Below are 22,215 nucleotides of genomic sequence, written 5' to 3'. Positions count from 1 at the left end.
GTAAATAAATCACAGACAGTGTCGCCAACAAAGCACTCCCCCACCATAACACCTCCTCCTCCATGCTTTACGGTGGGAAATACACATGCGGAGATCATCCGTACACCCACAAAGACACGGCGGTTGGAACCAAAAATCACCAATTTGGACTCATCAGACCAAAGGACAAATTTCCACCGGCCTAATGTCCATTACTCGTGTTTCTTGGACCGAGCAAGTCTCTTCTTCTTATTGGTGTCCTTTAGTAGTGGCTTCTTTGCAGCAATTCGGCCATAAAGGCCTGATTCACACAGTCTCCTCTGAACAGTTGATGTTGAGATGAGTCTGTTACTTGAACTCTGTGAAGCATTTTTCTGGGATGCAATTTCTGATGCTGGTAACTCTAATGAACATATCCTATGCAGCAGAGGTAACTCTGGGTCTTCCTTTCCTGTGGCGGTCCTCATGAGAGCCAGTTTCATCTTAGCACTTGATGGTTTTTGCGACTGCACTTGAAGAAACTCTCATTTTCCGGATAGACTGACCTTCATGTCTTAAAGTAATGATGGACTGTCGTTTCTCTTTGCTTATTTGAGGTGTTGTTGCCATAATATGGACTTGGTATTTTACCAAATAGGGCTATCTTCTGTATACCCTACCTTGTCGCAACACAACTGATTGGCTCAAATGCATTAAGAAGGAAAAAAATTCCACAAATTAACTTTTAAGAAGGCACACCTGTTAATTGAAATGTATTCCATGTGACTACCTAATGAAGCTGGTTGTGTCACGCCCTGATCTGTTTCCCCTGTCCTTGTGCTTGTCTCCACCCCCTCCAGGTGTCATCCATCTTCCCCATTATCCCCTGGGTATTTATACCTGTGTTTTCTGTCTGTCTGTGCCAGTTCGTCTTGTATGTTCCAAGTCAACCAACGTGTTTTTCCCGTGCTCCTGCCTTTTCTATTCTCTTTTGCTAATCCTCCCGGTTTTGACCCTTGCCTGTTTTTTGGACTCCGTACCCGCTTGCCTGACCATTCTGCCTGCCCTGACCTCGAGCCTGCTTGCCGCTCTGTACCTCCTGGATTCTGAACTGGTTTTGACCTTTTGCCTGTCCACGACCATTCTCTTGCCTACCCCTTTTGGATTATTAATAAATATCAAAGACTCAAACCATCTGCCTCTCGTGTCTGCATCTGGGTCTCTCCTTGTGCCCTTATAGGTTGAGAGAATGCCAAGAGTGTGCATAGCTGTCATCAAGGCAAAGGGTGGCTATTTGAACAATCTCAAATATAAAATATATTTTGATTTGTTCAACACTTTTTTGCTTACTACATGATTCCATTCATGTTATTTCTTGGTTGTGATGTCTTCACTAACACAGTAACTCCACGATGTAGAAAATAGTCCAAATCAAGAAAAACCCTTGAAAGAGTAGGTGTGTCCAAACTTTTGACAGATAGTGTACGTACTGCCTAGCAGAAATGAACAGACAACACATACATATTTATAAGCATATACATGCATCCGAATGGGGACACACATGAACAAACACACAGATCACACGCCACACATTTCCATAAAAACAGCCTTCAACACACAGCAACTTCCTTCCTCCCGCATTGGGCAGAAGCCCCAGAAGTCATGTTCTATTGGCAGAAGGTGCAGGAGCCTACAGGGCATTGGCAGTGAATGTGACTGACTCCTCTCCATCTCTCTCTCTCTATATAATATCCAGACACATCCATATGTATCTGATTCTGATGTATTGCCTTAACGCACTTCCATGCACCTGGATTCATATGGATTCAATGACTACATACATTAGGGCTATTGAGGAATATTAAGTGGCTGTTAGAATGGTTTTGGCCTATGACCCAGTTAGGTGTCTGTGCAAATGAGAGGTACTCTGGGAAGCTGTGTTTTCTTTAGCTGCTAGCTACTCAGCTCAGGCACATCTGTGACAGAAGCCTTTTGGACCTCCGAATGTGTTTATGAGGACTTAGAGGCTTGAGTCCTCACTTTGTCATGTGTGGGATTGTGAGGACATAGGGATTCCATGTCCTCATTTTTGGCATCCTTACAGCGTGTCTTTGAGGACCAAATGACCTGTGTCCTCACTTTGCCGTCTGTGGCTGTTTAGATCTGACAGTTTTATGAAAGTCTTCATGTAGATCTTTCTGAAAATGACCTAATAATTATTCCAACTTTGCAGTTTATTCAAATATTTGGTACGAGACAGTTTCCAATTGTGTTGAATTCTTTAAGGTTACGCCCCCAAAAAAAAGCAGTGCTTGCTACCACACCAGTCAAATACCAACTGAAAAGGAACTATAAAATAAAAAACATTTCTTTACTAAATGAGTTGAAATCGATATGGAATTGACGCCAACCTTTGTGGGAAAAAAGTGAATGGTCCCTCCAAAGTAGCTACGGACCTTCTCTGCCTCCTGAGACCACCGGAGTGATCCCACCACTGCCAAGAATTTAGTGAGAGAGAGAGAGAGAGAGAGAGAGAGAGAGAGAGAGAGAGAGAGAGAGAGAGAGAGAGAGAGAGAGAGAGAGAGAGCTGCAACAGAGAGAGCTGCAAACATTGCTCCTAAGGTACAGAGGTATCTTATGGACTGTGCCCCCGGGCCGCGGTAGTAAAATACTCATATATGCCATGTTACAAAAGTATTTACCATTTAGATTTCAGGTCTGATTAATAGATTGATATGTCATTGTCATCAAATCAGTGAGCATGAAGATATATTATGAATGTCATTTAGAGTATGTAATGACGGCGGTGGCTCTAAGAAATGTGAGATGTAATCAATCGTTAGATAACTATCTCGCCATCACACACACGCACGCACACACACACACACGCACACTCACACGCGCATGCACACACACACACACACACACACACACACACACACACACACACACACACACACACACACACACACACACACACACACACACACACACACACACACACAAACTTTCTTTTACACTCACATATTCGACACATACATTATGTAACTCGCTTTAGGTCAAAATGCAAAAGCAATCTGTTCTTGTTAAACACCCCGGCGCTTGACTGTTAATGGCCTTGTTAGGAGACGCAGGCTCCTTTTTTAAATAAATGTGGTTAATTAAAGCACTGAAGTGTGCCAGCATTGAACATTAAAGGGGGGAACACCTATGAGACCAACGATTAAAAGTACCCCTCATTATCTGCCTGTTCCCATATATTACCCATACCACTGTCCCCATATTACCGGACAGCAAGGGATGATCAGTCTTCCGTTCTCTGCTTTCGTACATACATTTTCTCTCATTTCATGTAGTGTAGTTGGCAAGCATTTTATAATGAGCCATGTGTGTCCACTCCTCGCTATGACACTGATGATGATTTGTCAATTGCACCTTTTCCACTTTTTAAGGCATGATGTCCTAAATAAATAAGATTGATTTTTGCATCTGAGCCTCCATTTTGGTTTTCTCCTTGTTTTTGGACAGTGTGTGGTTATCTATCCTTCCTGCACTCTCAATTTCTCTGTCGTATACAGGACAGTGCATACAGTATGTGTATAATGCTTGAGTTCCTTCCCAGGACTGCTGACCTGGGACATTAACTTTAAAGGTCTAATGTAGCCGTTTTGATCTCAATATCAAATCATTTCTGGGTAACAATTAAATACTTTCCTGTGATTGTTTTAAATTAAAATGGTAAAAAAAAAAAGGTGCAATTTCTCAATCCAGAATGTTGCTAGGACTGTCTGGGTGTGGTCTTAGTGGGGAAGGGGAAATCTGAAAACGACCTGTTATTGGCAGAGGGGTTTGGAACTCTCTTTCTTATTGGTCTAATAACTAATTTACCACCCCTGGTTATGTCACCAGGCAGGTCGAAATTCCATCTCACCGAATCAGCTGAAATTTCAGGCAGCTCTTTTCAAACAGCTCTTACGCTAAAACAGCATTATCCTAATTTTCACAATTTCAGAGTATTATTCCAACCCCAAATGTATATAAAACACCAGAAAATCAAGTTTTTGACTGCAAAGGGCCTTTATTTTTATTCTGCTTGGAGACATCTGCTACATAAGTATGTATGCTGAGTATTTTGCATACAGAACATATATACTCGGTTTCCGTTGTCTGTTATGTAAATATATCTTCACACACACACAAACACACTTTCTTCACACACACTGCAGAGTACACACTCTACCACTGCCTGTTAACACACACACATATTTACTTTTCATCATCAATCAACCTCACTCTCTCTCTCCAGCAGCCTCATGCTCATAGCCAGACACACACTCTCTCCAGCTTGAACACAAGCCTACAATGACTCTCCTCGCCTCTCTGTCACATTCACACTCTCCTCTGCATAAACACACTCTTTTCCCCCCTTGCCATGTGCACGCACACACACACACACACACACACACACACACACACACACACACACACACACACACACACACACACACACACACACACACACACACACACACACACACCAGTGGAGGCTGCTGAGGGGAGGATGGCTCATAATAATGGCCGGAATGGAGCAAATGGAATGGAATCAAACATATGGAAACCACTTGTTCGATAGATACAATTCCACCACTCCGCTCCAGCCATTACCACAAGCCCGTCCTCCCTAATTAAGGTGCCACCAACCTCCTGTGACACACACATACTGTATGCACGTGCATGCACACAATATCCTTCTTTATCGCTCTGCCACATGCACACACACATGTTCTGCATAAACACACTCTTCCTTGCCAGAATGTGCACTCATGTACGCACTCTCCATATCTCTCATTGTCACATTTTCACACCCCACCATCGTCCTCATTGGTCCTCCGCATCTCATATTCTCAGTGTGGTGCAGTGAGACCCTATCCGGGGGCACAGCACTGGATCGTTCTGTGACTGTTACCATCTGACGCTGTAGCCTACTATACCTCCCCTTTCCCCCATCCCTCCTGCATAGGAGAAAATGTACCTAACTCCAAATGTGTGATCACTTCTGTATCTGAATCGATAAAGACCTGGGCCAGAGTCCGCAGCATTTCAGTGGTGGCGTTGGCCAGATCCTTCGAAGGCGTCCAGGCGGCATGGGAACGGGGCTGAAATTAGCCTCATCGTCGTCGTGCGCCTGGCAGTTCTCCAGGAATATGCGTATGGTGAGTGATTCATTCCACTGGCAACAGCCACGCTCTGCTGCAAAAGAGGACCCCCTTGCTCCATGGTGGCGGAAACGGAGTACTGCACCCTCCGCCTCGTTTTTCATACATACAAACTCCCAACACCGAATTAGATGTAATGTGTTCGGACAGCACAAGAACATCGACGTATCCGAGGTCGCTGGTGCTTGTGGGTCGTGACGGCAGCCGAAGCCGCTCTTAGTAAAAACAGAGTCCAAAAGGAGAGAAGGCTAGGATAGTAATGACCAATTAGTGATCTAAACACTCATTTGATTTATTAGCATTAGGTCAGTACAGTAAGTGGGGGATTCCCTGGGTCCCATTCTGGTGGTTCTGCTGCCCTCTGGTGGAGTGAGGAGGACTGTGCTGCAGAACAGCAGACCTCTATTACAACTCATACATAGTCAATGACCACCGGTTCGTCTGGCCATCACATGTTCATTTCATGTCGTTTCTTTAATTACACTATAAATGAAACATTTTACAGTTCAGAGGCCTTGTTAGGGGACTGGATGTTATTCAACTGGTTCCAATTTTATCTCCTCGAATATATATTAAAAGAAAGAGGTTAAAGGAGTATATTCAACTGAATATAACATTTTCATGTGTGAAGTCTAGGTGGACGAGGAGTAAAAATCTCCAACAGTGCAGTAATGCCCAGCAAGACAAAACAATACACACACAATCCAAAAAGTTGAATGAAGAAATTAAGCAATATCAGAATGAGTATTGTCAGTCCGGAATATACGCGATATATGGTGTGTATAGACAGCATGGACAATATATGAACAGCAAAAGGTGTGTACATTAGTACTTATGTAGGATGAACCATGACTAGAGTACACTGTATACATATAAAGTGGGTTAAACAGTATGCAAACCTTATTCAAGTGACCAGTGTTCAATGACTCTCTGTACATAGGGCAGCAGTCTCAAAGGTGCAGGGTAGAGTACCGGGTGTTAGCCGGCTAGCAACAGTGGCTAAGCTTCAGGTCAGGGTACTGGGTGGAGGCCGGCTAGTGGTGACCAACAGTCTGATGACCTGGTGTTATAAGCCGTCTCTCGGTCCCAGCTTTGATGCACCTGTATGCTCTCTGCATTCTAGATGGTAGCGGGGTGAACAGGCTTTGGCTCGGGTGGCTGAGGTCCTTGATGATCTTCTTGACCTACCTATGAAACCGGGTGCTGTAGATGTCCTGGAGGGCAGGCACTGTGCCCCCGATGATGCGTTGGGCTAACCACACCACCCTCTGGAGAGCCCAGCGGTTGCGGACGGTGCAATTGCTGTGCCAGGTGATACAGCAGTGATACAGCCTGACAGGATGCTCTTTACACCTCTCCACCTCTGTGTTCACCTCTCCACCCCCCTTCTCTCCCCCATGTCTCTAAGCCCTTCTCTCCCCCATGTCTCTAAACCCTTCTCTCTATCTGTCAAAGTCCCCCTCTCCATGTCTTTCTTGGGTTCTAGCCTTCTCCCCCCCTCTTCGTGTGTGTGACTCTCTCTCTGTCCTTTCCCCTCTCCTCTTTGTGTCTCTCTCTCTCCTTTCCCCTCTCCTCTTCGTGTCTCTCTCTCTCTCTCTCCTTTCCCCTCTCCTCTTTGTGTCTCTCTCTCTCCTTTCCCCTCTCCTCTTCGTGTCTCTCTCTCTCTCTCTCCTTTCCCCTCTCCTCTTCATGTCTCTCTCTCTATTTTCCCCTCTTCGTGTCTCCTCTCTCTCTCTCTCTCTCTCTCTCTCTCTCTCTCTCTCTCTCTCTCTCTCTCCTTTCCCCTCTCCTCTTCGTGTCTCTCTCGCTCTCTCCTTTCCCCTCTCCTCTTCATGTCTCTCTCTCTATTTTCCCCTCTTCGTGTGTCTCTCTCTCTCTCTCTCTCTCTCCCCTCTCCTCTTAATGTGTGTGTCTCTCTCTGTCTTCCTGTCTCTTAACCCCTGTGCACTGTCAGGGTTTACTTTGGCTTGGTTTCTGTTCTAGTTTGTGTAGTAGGAACAGGAGAGTGAACAGGCTGTTCAGAGAATATGACAGGTGTTCTGTCATCTATACATAGAATAGAATACATTAACATTCATTACATACATATGTTACACAATAAACATGCTGTGAATTAATTAAGTGTAGACTCTCAATATTAGCGAAATTAGTGATATCATTTTTGTATTGCAATAAAGGACAATTGTATTGTATAGTGTAATTGCAGTGTAACAACAATTCTGAGAATTTTAAGGGGCGATTATGGTGAAAGGCACAACACAAGCACTTACTGAGACATGCGCTCGCCTTGAGTTGCCATCGTTGCCTATCTTCTTGGCAGATCATCACGTCTGCCTCGCCTTGGATTGTGGCTCTCACACAAAGAGTGTCTGCCTGAATACCAAGTCTGTCAGATGATTGCATCAGAAAGTGAGGACCTTAGTAATGGAATAGAAATAGGCTACATGCACATCCATCTCACAGGAGAAGACATTACTTCACTTACAGTGCATTCGGAAAGTATTCAGACCCCTTGACATTTTGCACATTTTGTTACGTTACAGCCTTATTCTAAAATGGATTAAATAAAAACAAGTCCTCATCAATCTACACACAATACCCCATAATGACATCACAATACCCCATAATGACATCACAATACCCCATAATGACATCACAATACCCCATAATGACAAAGCGAAAACAGGTTTGAAGACATTTTTGCAAATCTCAAAAGAATGTAAGTAAAAAATACCTTATTTACATAAGTATTCAGACCCTTTGCTATGAGACTTGATATTGAGCTCAGGTGCATCCTGTTTCCATTGATCATCCTTGAGATGTTTCTACAACTTGATTGGAGTCCACCTGTGGTAAATTCAATTGATTGGACATGATTTGGAAAGGCACACACCTGTCTATTTAAAGGTCCCACAGTTGTCGTTGTATATCAGAGCAAAAACCATGCCATGAGGTCGAAGGAATTGTCCGTAGAACTCCGAGACAGGATTGTGTCGAGGCACAGATCTGGGGAACGGTACCAAAACATTTCTGCAGCGTTGAAGGTCCCCAAGAACACAGTGGCCTCCATCATTCTTAAATGGAAGAAGTTGGAACCATCAAGACTCTTCCAAGAGCTGGCCGCCCGGCCAAACTGAGCAATCGGGGGAGAAGGGCCTTGGTCAGGGAGGTGACCAAGAACCCGATGGTCACTCTGACAGAGCTCCAGAGTTCCTCTGTGGAGATGGGAGAACCTTCCAGAAGGACAACCATCTCTGCAGCACTCCACCAATCAGGCCTTTATGGTAGAATGGCCAGACAGAAAGCCACTCCTCAGTAAAAGGCACATGACAGCCCGCTTGGAGTTTGCCAAAAGGCATCTAAAGGACTCTCAGACCATGAGAAACAAGATTCTCTGGTTTTGATGAAACCAAGATTGAACTCTTTGGCCTGAATGCCAAGCGACATGTCTGGAGGAAACCTGTCACCATCCCTACTATGGCAAAGCATGGTGGTGGCAGCATCAAGCTGTGGGGGTGTTTTTCAGCGGCAGGGACTGGGAGACTAGGCAAGATTGAGGGAAAGATGAACAAAGTAAAGTACAGAGAGATCCTTATTGAAAACCTGCTCCAGAGCGCTCAGGACCTCAGACTGGGGCAAAGGTCACCTTCCAACAGGACAACGACCCTAAGCACACAGCCAAGACAACGCAGAAGTGGCTTTGGGACAAGTCTCTGAAAGTCCTTGAGTGACCCAGCCAGAGCCCAGAGTTGAACCCGATTGAACATCTCTGGAGAGACCTGAAAATAGCTGTGCAGCAACGCTCCCCATCCAACTTGACAGAGCTTGAGAGGATCTGCAGAGAAGAATGGGAGAAACTCCCCAAATACAGATGTGCCAAGCTTGTAGCCTCATACCCAAGAAGACTCAATGCTGTAAACGCTGCCAAAGGTGCTTCAACAAAGTACTGAGTAAAGGGTCTGAATACTTATGTCGTGATGAAGTTATGTATTTTGAAGACATTTGCAAAAATGTCTAAAAACCTGTTTTTGCTTTGTCATTAAGGGGTATTGTGTGTTGATAGACGAGGGAAAAAACGATTTAATCAATTTTAGAATAAGGCTGTAACGTAACAAAATGTGGAAAAAGTAAAGGGGTCTGAATACTTTCCGAATGCACTGTAAAAGGCAAAGTGTGAATACAGTAGATCCTAGGTACGGACTGGAGCACCAAAACAACAAATTATAAATCAATATAAACATAAATGTATTCGATATTCAGAGGAAATAATGTTATATTTTAAAATATATTTTATACCAGTACCCCTTACAAAACAAAATCCCATTCCTGCTCTTACAATATCTTATACAGAGCCATCTAACCATTTTTCACTTTAACTGGGTGGGTGATAACTGACCTTCTCGCAGTGAGGGGTGATGGGAGATAGGCACTCTGGCACAAAATGGCTGTCAACCAACATCCATTAAGGTGTTTATTATTGGCCCTAGCTAACTCGTAACAATGCACTGCACTGTAAATGCTCCAATATCTGTTGAGGGGTTCCATCTCAATGAAATGTGTTATTGTGTCACGAATCCCACCGAAGGTGGCTCCCCTGCCTGCTCGGGCGGCGCTCGGCGGTCGTCGTCGCCGGCCTACTAGCCGCCGCTGATCCCTTTTTCCTTTTCTGTTGGTATGTCTTATTGTTTGCACCTGTTCCTTATTTGTGTGTCTTGATTTGTGGTTATTTAAGCCTGTTTAGCCCGCCCAGGTTTGTCAGGGATTATTTTACGTCAGTGTGCTTTTTGGATGTGCTGGCGATCTGCCTGAATTATTTTCTTTCCGGACTGTGTGCCCGTTGTATATGGGTTGGTCACTTAGTTCACACGCCAGTTGTGTTGGCGTCGACCGTTGTCGTACCAGAGAAAAATAAATCTCATTTTTTCTTACCTCTGCTCTCTGCGCCTGACTCCTACCACCATTCCTAGCATTCGTGACATATTGGCATTAATGAGCTTACGTATAAATTGGTATGTGTGTGTGTGAGTGTTCCTAGTCCAGAGCTGGTACATGTTAAAAACACATTTGAGTCAACACTTTGGAAGTGAGCTTCGACGAACTGCCTTTCTATTCTTAATGTCGTTGCATTGTTGAGAGGTGAACCTGCAAGTAAGACTTGAATTGGAATTGAATTGGAATGTGTACACAGTGTGTTCCTGTGCAATATGACAACTGAACTTGAGCTGTAAAAGAATTGAACTGGATGTGGACCCTAACTATGGGCTGCAGCTGTGTGTGTGAATGAGAACACCTCATCTATAGTCTCTCCACTACAGTGTCACTCGCTGTGATAAAACCCTTGAACTTTTCTAAGGAAAGAGAGTCTTCTGCACAACATGTCCTCAATGAGATTTGTGAACAGATTTATCACTCGCTCCACGTTTTCCCAATCATCCCTCCCGCTTCTGTGACGCCGACACAAAGAAAAATGGAAATAGACGGAAGAGGTTTTAATCCAAAACGTATTTTTATTCTGTTCTGCTTGCAGTACAGCACAGTATTGTCTTTCCAGTGGTGCGGCAGCCCAACGTAACCACTGTGTTCTAACCCAGTATGACACATTGATTCTCACACAGTGACGCAGTGCAAGTCCGTCTGGACACAGTGTGGAGTAAAAACCGCGCAGGGTTAGCGGACGGAGACAGCGCTGGACTGGGGCGCTACAGTGGGGATTATTATGGAGGAACACAGTGTGTTTTTGTTTAGTTCAGCACGACAGACGCAGGTTCGCAGAGAGGGAACACACGACACAGTCCTGGTATGGCTCACCACGGATAGTATACTGCTGCATGACGCAACAAAAAGCCTGTTGCTGCCCGCTAGACCACATTGAGTTTCGGTGTTTAAAGAAGTCGCTGTACACTTCAACTCATTGGTCCAGTTGAAATCCAGGCTCAGTGTCTCATTGGTGTTACTGAGCAGACTATGCCCTGGTAAAAAATAACTAATATAATATAATGGTTATTAATAACGTGTTACAGCCATGGCCCAAACTTTCACTACTACAGTGACACGGTCGTCAGACACACACCTCCATCACATTGCGAATATCATTGTTAACTAATCGTGGTCGATGGTCGGTAAGAACACAGTCAGGTACTGGTCTCTGATTTCACTGGGTTTTGAGACAAGGTAAGACAGACAAAAAAAGACAGCTTCCTAGATAATACTGTAAATGTAGTAGACAAACTTAACAGATAAGATCTTATCTTTGAAATAGATTATTATATATAGATATGCTATTATTGAGATGAAAGAAATATTCACAGATACTTAATAAAAAAATAGAACGGTTTACAATTGCAGACACTCATCAACACAACAAATAGACAAGGAGAAGGGACAGAGATTTCGGTTCAATTGTGGTACAAATACCTCAGCAGGTAACATTTCGCCCACGGGTTAGCCTCGTCGTTGGATTCTTGCAAGCTGTTGATTGTAACAAGCAAAGCACTGCTTCCATTCTGTTCCTACCGCTCTTGGGTTAACTAGGTTTTAAGAATAAAAACCTATACTTTTAGCAACAAAGAGCGTTCCCAATTGTGGGTGAAAAAAGGAGATATTTCCTTCTGCATGGAATATTCATCTCTTATCTAATGGCACTGGAATGATAAAACAATATCCCCATATCAAGATGCTAAACAACAATTACTCTAATGCTACCCAACTACACAAATATATATATATATATATATATGCGATATATATCTAGATATTCAAAGAAATGCAGACAAACTTTACACAACAACTTTGTGTTAACTAAGGTTATTCTTCTTTTTTTCTTCAGCTGAAGTATGGCTCAGGTGCAGTCACTGGCAGATGAATGAGCTAAACAGACTATATGGAGAAGATGGAACTAGCCTTGTGGGTTACTGACAACACACACAAAAAGTCGTAGCAGTGTTCACTCTCCGCTACTCAACTTCCTGTTGCTAATGCTAACGCTAAAGGTCGGTGGAAAACTGGCAGGTATCAGGTATCAGCTTTACCGTCAAATTGCTCTGAGCAAGCTAGCTCTTGATTACGGATTTACAAACGCATCTCTGGTAGCATCATTTAGGCACCTATCATGTTGACATCGTTACTGGGACACAGAGAATGAATCCTGACCACCTGTGAGGCCACATGTCTGACAATTCCATCTAGTCCCCCCCCCCCCCCCCAAAAAAAAATGGTACAATCTTATAGTGTCTTCATAGTTGCAGCAGACTAGGTCAAGGCTACATTCTGTCTTATGGGGGGGAAAGGCTGCCAATGACGTTAGGTAGTTGAAAACATTTTGCTCGTACCCAGTATAGTACAGCACAGTGCTTACATTTTGTCAAAATTAATACATTTGTCTTAGTTTATAATAACACTATAGTAAAATAACCTTTTAAAATATAAAATGCATGATCTGTGGTCTGCAGGCAATGTATTGCTCAAGAGGGTCATGAATGGGGGAGTACCTGTGGTATCAATGAAACAGCATTGTATGTAAGCTCCGCTGAAGTTTGGCACAGTGTAAGATCAGTCACAGTCGACTTACCCTGTTTTCAAGAATACAAACACGGTAAAACACAGACACAGAACATCAAATATGAGTTTGAGAGGGTGAATGGGGAAAACCGAGAGAGCTAGCTACTATTCTATTCCCCCTAAACGTGAAACATAGAACGTACACAACTATGACCCTCAGATTTCACAGGCCTGTGAGGTGTAAACCGTTTGGTAAAGGAACATTGGGAGGTTAATGTTTTAGGGGTGTAAGTCAAATGTTCCTGCATTGGAGCCCTCGGTAGGGAGGCCTATGAACGAGTACCTGAGCCCTCATGAACAAATATAACTGAACAATAACAACCACTTCACTTCGAGACCCAAAGACGCGGCCTGTCAGGAGGACGGCCCCATTTCGGAGATCCCACTTCTGACACCAATTTCAGTTTACCAACAACACATGTAGTCTTACAGATACTCTGACCAGAATGAAGAGAGCCCCAGTAAACATGACATTGCTGTGCACTCCCTCAAACTGGACAATGGGGGTTGTGCAAGAGTTACAGGGGGCCGAGTTACAAAACTGCGGTTGCCAAACAGTCATGACCCAAGGTTGTCTGAATAGGTCGGTGTTTCCTACCCAGGTAGGTGTCTGTGATTCGCCTCACACCTCGCTCTCCACACTGGAGAAGTGTGCGGACCCCCTCCGTGAGCAGAGGCTCTTGGCCTTGAGGGGCAGGTGAGGTGACTGTAACCTTTGGGGCTGGGGCACTGAGCGCAGTCTCTGGTACAGGAGTTTGGCACTAGCAGAAGCCATAGAAGACGGCTGGGGGGCGCCTGGGGTGGAGGATACTACAGAGGGAGACGAGACTGAAGAGGAGGAGTTCGGAGGAGGGATGTGGATGGGATGGGATGAGGAGGGAGGGGCAGGAAGGGCCGGGAGTGTTGGTGGAGGGAGGGAGGGGATGAGGGCCTGCGATGTAGAAGGCTGCCGAATGCGGTCTGTCCGCTGGATGCTGAGGTTGGACTGGCTTCCCGATTTGGGTTGATTCTTTGTCCGGTCGGGTTTGAAGGAATGCCGTTTGGAATTGGCGTTAGTCACAAAGCTTTGACAGTGTAGAAATAGTTCCTCCTGGCTAGGAGAGCTCACCTTGGGCAATTTAGAGTGAGCGTGTTGATGTTCGAGGGCAGATTGGCAGTTGCAAGCCACATCACCCCGCCCTTTGTCCTTGTCCTTCCGTTTCTCTTTCTTCTCCTCCTTCACAGGAAGCTTGTCCACGGACCAGTATCTTCGAGGAGCTGGTGGTGTCAATGGAGGTGGAGGCCACTGTGTACCACCTATCCTCCCTGATCCCCAGCCACCTTCCCCTACTCCCCCTGCTCCCCCCCATCCCTCCCCACGGCCCAATAACGAGCCATCCCTACTGTTTATGCTGCCGGCTTTTTCTCTGGCGGGATACGTGCCAAAAAACCAACCTCCCCCTCCTATTCCCCCAACCGCTCTACCCTCATGACCCTCCCAGTACCTTTCGAACTTTCCAAATTCTCCCGAGGAGCCGTCGTTGTCTGAGTAGATGCCCACCATCTTATCGCTTTCCCTTTCGGACTCTGATGCGGTCCTTCGTCTTCTCTTGCGTCTCTTCTCTTGCTCCACTTTTCTCCTTTCCTCCTCGGAATCTTCATCCTCATCTTCGGAATCCCACTCATGAAACGACAGACCTTCTTTGGAGTGAACCTCCACTCTCTCGTTCCTGCCCAACAGGGGGCGCGTCTCCCCTTCTTTCCCTAGGGCCTCTCTATCTGAGCCTTTACTCCTGCGCCTGGACGAGAGAGGGATCAGTGGTAGAAATGCAGATGAAGGAATCTCTGACGAAGGGTTTCCCGCTCCCCAGAATTTGACAGCGGTTGAGGGTTTTCTGGGGCTCTGGTACTGCTTGCTGGAACTGGAAGGCCTACCTGCATGCCTGTGGCGAGAATAAGGACTTCTGTGCCTTTCCTTGCCTCTAGTGTCCTCTCCATCATCTCTTTCCTTGTCCTCGCTATCTCTCCTCTCTTCATCCCTTGGAATATCCCATCCGTAGCTTCTGATAGAACCTTCACTCTTCTTCCTCATAGAGTCACGCCTCAGAGCCGGGTAGGAGGAGTAGGCCTCTTGCGTTATCGCTTTGAGCTGCCCTCTCTGCTCACCACCCCCCTCCTCGTGCTCTGAGCGCTTGCCCCGATCTCTTCTCTTCACCTTCTCCTCTTTCTTCTTCTTCTTCTTCACTTTATGCCGCTTGCGCTCCCGCTCTCTCTCCTTCTCCTCTCTCTTTTTTTTCTTCCGGCCTTTCTTCCTTCTTTTTCTCTCCCTTTCTCTCTCTTTGTGATGCCGTTTCTCCTCCTTCCCCTCGGCCCTGGTTCCTGTTCCTCTACGTCTTTCTCTCTCGCCCCAGGAGGCCCACCACTCCTGCAGCTGGGCTAGCTGGCTCCCAGCCCTCTCTCTCTCATACTGTAGACGAGGCTTGCGGGGTGGTACAGGCGGAGGGGGTGGACTGCAAGGCAGTGAGCGAGAGGACATGCGTCGGGATTTGCCCTTTCTCCGTCCTAGCAGGAGGCTAGACTCCTCTGTCAGCTCATCAGAGTCATAAACGTCCTCGACATCCCTACTGCCAGCCCTGTACTTAAAACTCTGGGACGATGTGTATGTGATGGTGGAGGATGAGGGTGAGTTGGAGCGTGAGAGGGAGACGGAGGATGAGGACGAGGATGAACTTGATGAGGTGGAGGAGCAGGAGCTGGAGGTGTAGAGGGCGGAGTGAGAGGGAGTGGTAGGGGTAGTGAGGGCAGGGGACGCGACAGGGACAGGCAATGGGAGTGGGGGAGGGCGACGGCCTCGCCTGCCACCTCCATCCCTTGCTCCGTACCGCCCTCCCCCTCTTCTCCCCAAGGGGAGGATGTTCTCATACAGAGGCCCCCCGGAGCCCTTTCTTTTCGGGAGGCTGCCTCTTCTCCAAAATGGCGGTGGATGTGGGGATGAGGGGAGCGGTAGAGGGGGCTTGGACATGAAGTGCCCAGGGGGCGGTCCTTTAGAAGGTAGCCGTGGCATTCCTGAGGACTTTGTCCCCCTCTGGTTCGTTTTGGGGGTTTGAGAGCCACCTGTTTGTGGGTCAGCATTTGCCCCTAAGCCCTCTGGATCGATCGGGCCATAGTATCGCTTGTATTCATCCAGACTCCCGTCCCCTCCACTGGCTCCCCCAGCCCAATGAGGGGGCAAGCCCTTTTGAAACTGTGCCATGTCTGGGATCACACCGCTGCCACCAATCGGCTTGTCCGTGCTGGGCTTGGGACGGTTCCAGCGGTCTACCACAGCCAATCTGCGGTCATGGCGAGGCAGAAAAGTGGAGCACGGCATAGGACCCTCCAAAAGGGGACTGTTTGATGGCCCAAGGGCCATTGCAGAGTGCCCAGTAGTTGGAGGAGATCCAGCAGGAAGCATGCTGTATGCTTGCTGTTGCTGCTGCTGCTGCTCATGCTGCTGTTGCTGCTGGTGATGATGCCTCTGCTGCTGCTGCACCATGGAAAGAGTAGTGTTACAGGTTACAGCCGCTGAGATGTGGGATTGGGGTGGAGGTGGCATTGTGGGAACACTCTGATATAGGGGAAGTGTGTTTCTGAGGCCTCCAGAGACGGTTTCATCTTCAAACCTGCAGCAACTGTACATACCCTGTGTAGACATAGAAGGGGAAGCTAGTTAGGATACAGCTAGCAAACTCCACATCCCAGTATCCCTAGATGAGAATATTGATACTGAAAGTCTCGCAAGTCTAGTAAAGTCTCGTAAAACTAGGTTACATATGTACATAAGTTGTGGCAGAAATGTAGCAGAAATGTGTCCCCATAGAGGTCTGCATACACTTACCTCGGTGTCTGCAACCACAAAATACTAATGAGGGCGGAGGAGGAACTTGTGACAGTTCTAATGCAGATCATTTACAGCCTTAAAAGACTGATAGGCTACCATTATTGGTTAAGTGTGTTGAATGTCGGGGCCGTGTAAATCATAACAGCTTTATCACCTTGAAGAAGATTCATTCAATACCAATATGTCTTATTGAAAATCAAGAGTCATCCCACTAAATCTCAGTTATCAGGACAGAAATCGGATGGACAAGAATCAACATTGCCCGTTGAGCACGTGAATCAACATTCGGTGAAATTGAAAGCGGGAGTCACAGTCGGAGATATCCCGGAACGTCGACGTAGAACGCAGCAGTAAGAAAACACAATGTCATCTGAAATCTTGGAGAAAACTAGGGTCACTTTTAAAACGAGGTACAAGGACCTACCTTTTGAACAGTACTGCCTAGACATAGCCTGTGATGTGTTGATGCACCAAGCCCTTTCCCTTTCACCACCACCAGGGGGCATCACTACCACCACCACCACTACCACCACCAGGGGGCATCACTACCACCACCACCACTACCACCACCAGGGGGCATCACTACCACCACTATAACTCAGTCAGTAACTCACCCTGCTGATGGCCAATAGGAAGTCCATGCCACCGGAGCGGCCCAGGCAGTGCCTGATCTTCCAGTACACCAGGTGCTCCCAGGCGAAAACCAGCAGACTGAGCCCCATGGCCACCAGCAGCATGTAGAAGACCCCTGCCATGTTGTCGATGTCCAACTTGGAGCTCATCACCTCAATCTTGTCGTTGTGACAGATCCCCGAGAGCCACAGGCGCTCGAGCATGTCGATCTCATCTGACGGTGGAAGAAGAGGAGATGGGAGAGAAATAAAAAACTACAAGGAGGGATTATCTGCCGTTGTTATGGGACAGGCATTGTTTTATACCTTAAGGGGGAAGCTAGGAAGATAATAGTTGAGAGGTCAGGAGGAAGAGGGGTGAAAGTGTGTCTGGCTCAGAGCTGTTGTATGATGGCAAAAAGAAAGCTGAAAATTGAGAAAATAGTGTGTATGGGGGGCGAGAATGTGAGAGAGTAAGCCTGTGTGTGTGTGTGTGTAAGAGAGAGGGGGGAAGCGGAGGAAAGGGGGAGAGAGAGAAGCTGCATAGCTTTGATGGAAGTTGGAAATGGCCTGGATACAGAATCTCCCGTGTGAAGAGTGACCTGGACAGATGAAAGGTAGCAGAGACTAATAGGACTCCCAACACAGACCATTAGTTCCATATGTCAAAAACAACTGTTACACTGTAAAGGAGAAATGGAGGAAAACCCAGAGTTTGTGCTCAGCGGAGAGCAGACACCATGTATTGAAATGACAGCCACGTCTAAAGCCCCCTGCATTGTAAGAGCAGCTACTTAAGGTGTGTTTTAAAATCCCTGGTCGTTAGAGTTAAAACAGTGAAACACTCAACTATATTAACCTTAGGTTAACTGCCCTGTGTTGGAAATCCCATTGTAAAGCCCAAACTACATGGATTAGAAAAACATGAATTAACCATCCACTCCAATAAAACAAAATAAAAGGGAATCTACACCTAACAAAAATATTCTTCCAAGAATGTGTAGCTAAGAATTCACAGTCAGGAGTTAAAGTGATCTCTCTGATTCCATTTTTTACATTGACATTTTAGTCATTTAGCAGATACTCTTATCCAGAGTGATTTACAGTCATTTCATTAATCTTAAAATAGCTAGGTGGGACAACCACAGTCATAGTAAGTACATTTTTTCCTCAATTAAAGTATCTATCAGCAAAGTCAGTGGAAAAAGTCAGGTACGAGTGCTAGACCACAGAAGTCACTATACCTCACTGCCAATTGTGTTGCTTTTTTTTAAACAATGGATGCTAATTTGCATGATCATAAACTGTGACAGACTCCTAATCTTATTCATCATATTCCAATAAGCACCCCCCCCCCACCCCCCGGCTCTCTTTCACATTCAACCCTTAATCGTGACCAAACTCAGGGCTTCACATAGAGCTGAGACAGAGCTGAGACAGAGCTGAGACAGAGCTGCGACATCCTCAGCACGAGCCGAAGGAATAACACCACCTTCTAATCACAGGACCAGAACAAATGAGTGACAGTAAAAAAAAATAATAATATGAAAGTATTACAAAGAAAAAAACATTAGCAATGCAAAGTATGATACAGTACTTGAGAATACATATATGGAATCTTTAAGACCTTTTATGATGTAAGGATTTGTGAAACATTCTGGGGGGGGGGGGGGGGGGGGTGATTGCACAGGCCCAGATTAAGCCTAAAGTACTCATGGACTAAAAGGCATGTTAAATAGAGAATCATCATTGAAGTCCGTGTTAAGGGTTAATCTGGTTAATCAACCAACCCTAATAAATCCAACATTCAACATGAATTTACTGTCTTGCAGTATGGCAGGCCTCCTGTAAAGACAGAGTATGTAGGACTACTCTAAAACATACAGGTAACTGCCAAAATAATGGAAACACTTGAGTAAATGAGGGATACAAAGTCTATTGAAAGCAAATGCTTCCACACAGGTGTGGTTCCTGAGTTAATTAAGCAATTAACATCCCATCATGCTTAGGGTCATGCATACAAATGCTGGGCAGACCATTCTTTTTTGCCAATATTTTGGCAACCATGACTATGCCCCCATAGGATGACAATGCCCTCATCCACAGGGCACAAGTGGTCAATGAATGGTTTGTTGAGCATGAAAACGATGTAAACCATATGCCATACCCGTCTCAGACTACACTTATGGGAGATTCTGGAGCGGTGCCTGAGACATTTTCACCCACCATCAACAAAACACCAAATTATGGAATTTCTCGTGGAAGAATGGTGTTGCATCCCTCCAATAGAATTCCAGACACTTGTAGAATCTATACCAAGGTGCATTGAAGCTGTTCTGGCTCAAGGTGACCCAACGCCCGATTAAGACACTTTTTGTTTGTGTTTCCTCTAATTTGGCAGTTACCTGTAGTATGTAGGTCTACTGTACAATATACAGTATGCAAGACAAACTGTAAAACCATGAATGTGAAAAGCATTCAACTGAATTAAGCAGAAGGTAGCAGAAGCAGAAAGTGTTTTTTTCTCCTCACTTCAATCCACCACTAAAAGCAGAGACAGATTGATGCTGCCAGCATGCCACTAACAAGCCAGCACATTTATCAACTTCTCCTGCCTGTCCCCAACCCCTCTCTCCCCCACTCCTTTCTCTCTCCTCACCGTCTCCCACCAGCTGCAGGAGGGCCAAGTCCACGGGGCGTTTCCAGTGGGTGTTCTTATGCAGGGCGATGCCGTAGCCCGTGGTGGCGAACACCTTGCCCGAGCCAATGGTCATCACCTTACAGCCCTCGTCTTTCCTCGCCATGTAATTTAGCACAGCCGCATCATAGATGAAGGCATCTAGTTTACTGACGGGGAGGGAGGGAGGGAGGGAGGGGAGAAAGAGAAGAGGGGATGAGGGTGAGATGATAAGTGAGAATGTGAGGTTTAATAACACGGTACGTCAAGTCCGGGTGAGGAATAAGCTTCTGGTGGTCAAGTCGTCTTGGGGAAGTGTCTCTCCTCTGCATGAGGTGCACAATTTGTTACATCTACTCTAATGCTTCCAACATGATGTGTGTGTGTGTTTTATCTAATGTAAGCATAATTCATACAGTAGTTTGCACTATAAACCCCAGCAGAGACATAAACACACATACAGTTGGACAGGACTGCATGGGGAGATAACTGTTGCTAAGAGGCTGCTATGCTGGGTCATGTTCTTTAGGGCACACAACAGAAAACATATTTTAAAAAAAATGTTTTGCAACGGAAAACGAAAATATAAGTTTCTTATTGGACAAGTCTAGGTAGTCCCTCCATGTTTCAGGCTGTTTTCTTCCGTTTGGTGCCTAATGAACATGGTCCTGGTTGAATGCAATGAAATGAACGGGATGTCATCTTCAGAAACACACAAACTGACCCAGTCTTGAGGTTGTCGATGGCCTCCTCCACGCCCTTCTGGTTGTTGCGGATCATGAAGTTGTGCATGTTGGCGTAGTTGCTGCGGATGTTCTCCTCGGTGCTTCCGTTGGGGACGGTGCCAAATCGGAGTGGGGGGTACTGCTCAGTAGGCTGCTGGAACTGGGGGGGTAGAGGAGGAACTAGAGGTTGATGTGGGGATTCAGGGTAAGAGTTGAGTGACAAGAGTACATTACAACGTAAGTAATGCATGCATAGTGATCTAAGGAAGTTGGACAGGTGGAAAATACATCAAGCAACATGTCGAAAACCAAAGAACTACCAAAATGCAAGAACATTCGAAAAGATTGCTGGCCAAATCTCCAACACCAACTCAACAAGTTGAGCATTTATCTTTTGAGATGTTCTTGTGATTTTTGGCTGCATCTCATGGTGCTGCCCAGTGTCCACCAAACTTCCTTAGATCTCATTTAAAAACATTTTCTTCTTCTCCCCCAAAGAGAACAGAATTCTGCTCTCCTTGCATTTTTATTACAAAGATCTTTAGAAAGGGAGAGAAGTGAGAGGGATGAACAGTAGGGATGGACCAATGCATAAATTGTCATGACAGAAGAAATTAGATGGATATTTTTTAATAATCAAATGATCAATGACAAATGATCAAAATAAGTGGCTACTCTGACTGACAAACTGAGGACAATCTGGTCTTGAATTCAAACAATCAATAGCCCAGGCCAATGAAGCGACACACAGATTGTACAATGTTATGAGGAAATATATATACAGTTGAAGTAAGAAGTTTACATACACTTAGGTTGGAGTCATTAAAAGTTGTTTTTCAACCACTCCACAAATGTATGGTTAACAAACTATAGTTTTGGCAAGTCGGTTAGGACATCTACTTCGTGCATGACAAAAGTAATTTTTCCAACAATTGTTTACAGACAGATTACTTCACTTAGAATTCACTGTATCACAATTCCAGTGGGTCAGAAGTTTACATACACTAAAATGACTGTGCCTTTAAACAGCTTGTAAAATTCCAGAAAATGATGTTATGGCTTTGTGCCTTTAAACAGCTTGGAAAATTCCAGAAAATGATGTCATGGCTTTAGAAGCTTCTAATAGGCTAATTGACATCATTTGAGTCAATTGGAGGTGTACCTGTGGATGTATTTCAAGGCCTACCTTCAAACTCAGTGCCTCTTTGCTTGACATCATGGAAAAATCAAAAGAAATCAGCCAAGACTTCAGAAAACAAAATGTGTAGACCTCCACAAGTCTGGTTCATCCTTGGGAGCAATTTCCAAATGCCTGAAGGTACCACGTTCATCTGTACAAACAATAGTACGAAAGTATAAACACCATGGGACCACGCAGCCGTCATACCACTCAGGAAGGAGACGCGTTCTGTCTCCTGGAGATGAACGTACTTTGGTGCGAAAAGTGCAAATCAATCCTAGAACAACAGCAAAGGACTTTGTGAAGATGCTGGAGGAAACGGGTACAAATGTATCTATATCCACAGTAAAAAATAGTCCTATAACGACATAACCTGAAAGGCCGCTCAGCAAGGAAGAAGCCACTGCTCCAAAACCGCCATAAAAAAGCCAG

At 45.5% G+C, this 22,215-nt stretch overlaps 1 protein-coding gene across 1 annotated transcript in view; it reads right to left on the bottom strand.

Moving 5' to 3' along the window:
- Window positions 1-10,657: 10,657 nt before the first annotated feature.
- The window catches only part of grin2da (glutamate receptor, ionotropic, N-methyl D-aspartate 2D, a), a 64,739-nt gene continuing 53,181 nt past the window's right edge, over window positions 10,658-22,215 (bottom strand). Inside the window, exons 11-14 of the mRNA XM_014177454.3 lie at window positions 20,603-20,763; window positions 19,861-20,048; window positions 17,205-17,437; window positions 10,658-16,392 (exon numbers count right to left, since the gene is read on the bottom strand). Of these exons, the coding sequence (XP_014032929.3) occupies window positions 13,354-16,392; window positions 17,205-17,437; window positions 19,861-20,048; window positions 20,603-20,763 (3,621 nt within the window). The 3' untranslated portion in view covers window positions 10,658-13,353. The remainder of the gene's footprint in view (window positions 16,393-17,204; window positions 17,438-19,860; window positions 20,049-20,602; window positions 20,764-22,215) is intronic.

The sequence above is a fragment of the Salmo salar genome, chromosome 27 (assembly GCF_965601325.2).
Source record: "Salmo salar chromosome 27, fSalSal1, whole genome shotgun sequence".
NCBI lineage: Eukaryota > Metazoa > Chordata > Actinopteri > Salmoniformes > Salmonidae > Salmo > Salmo salar.
This window is presented reverse-complemented; position numbering and strand designations above follow the sequence as displayed.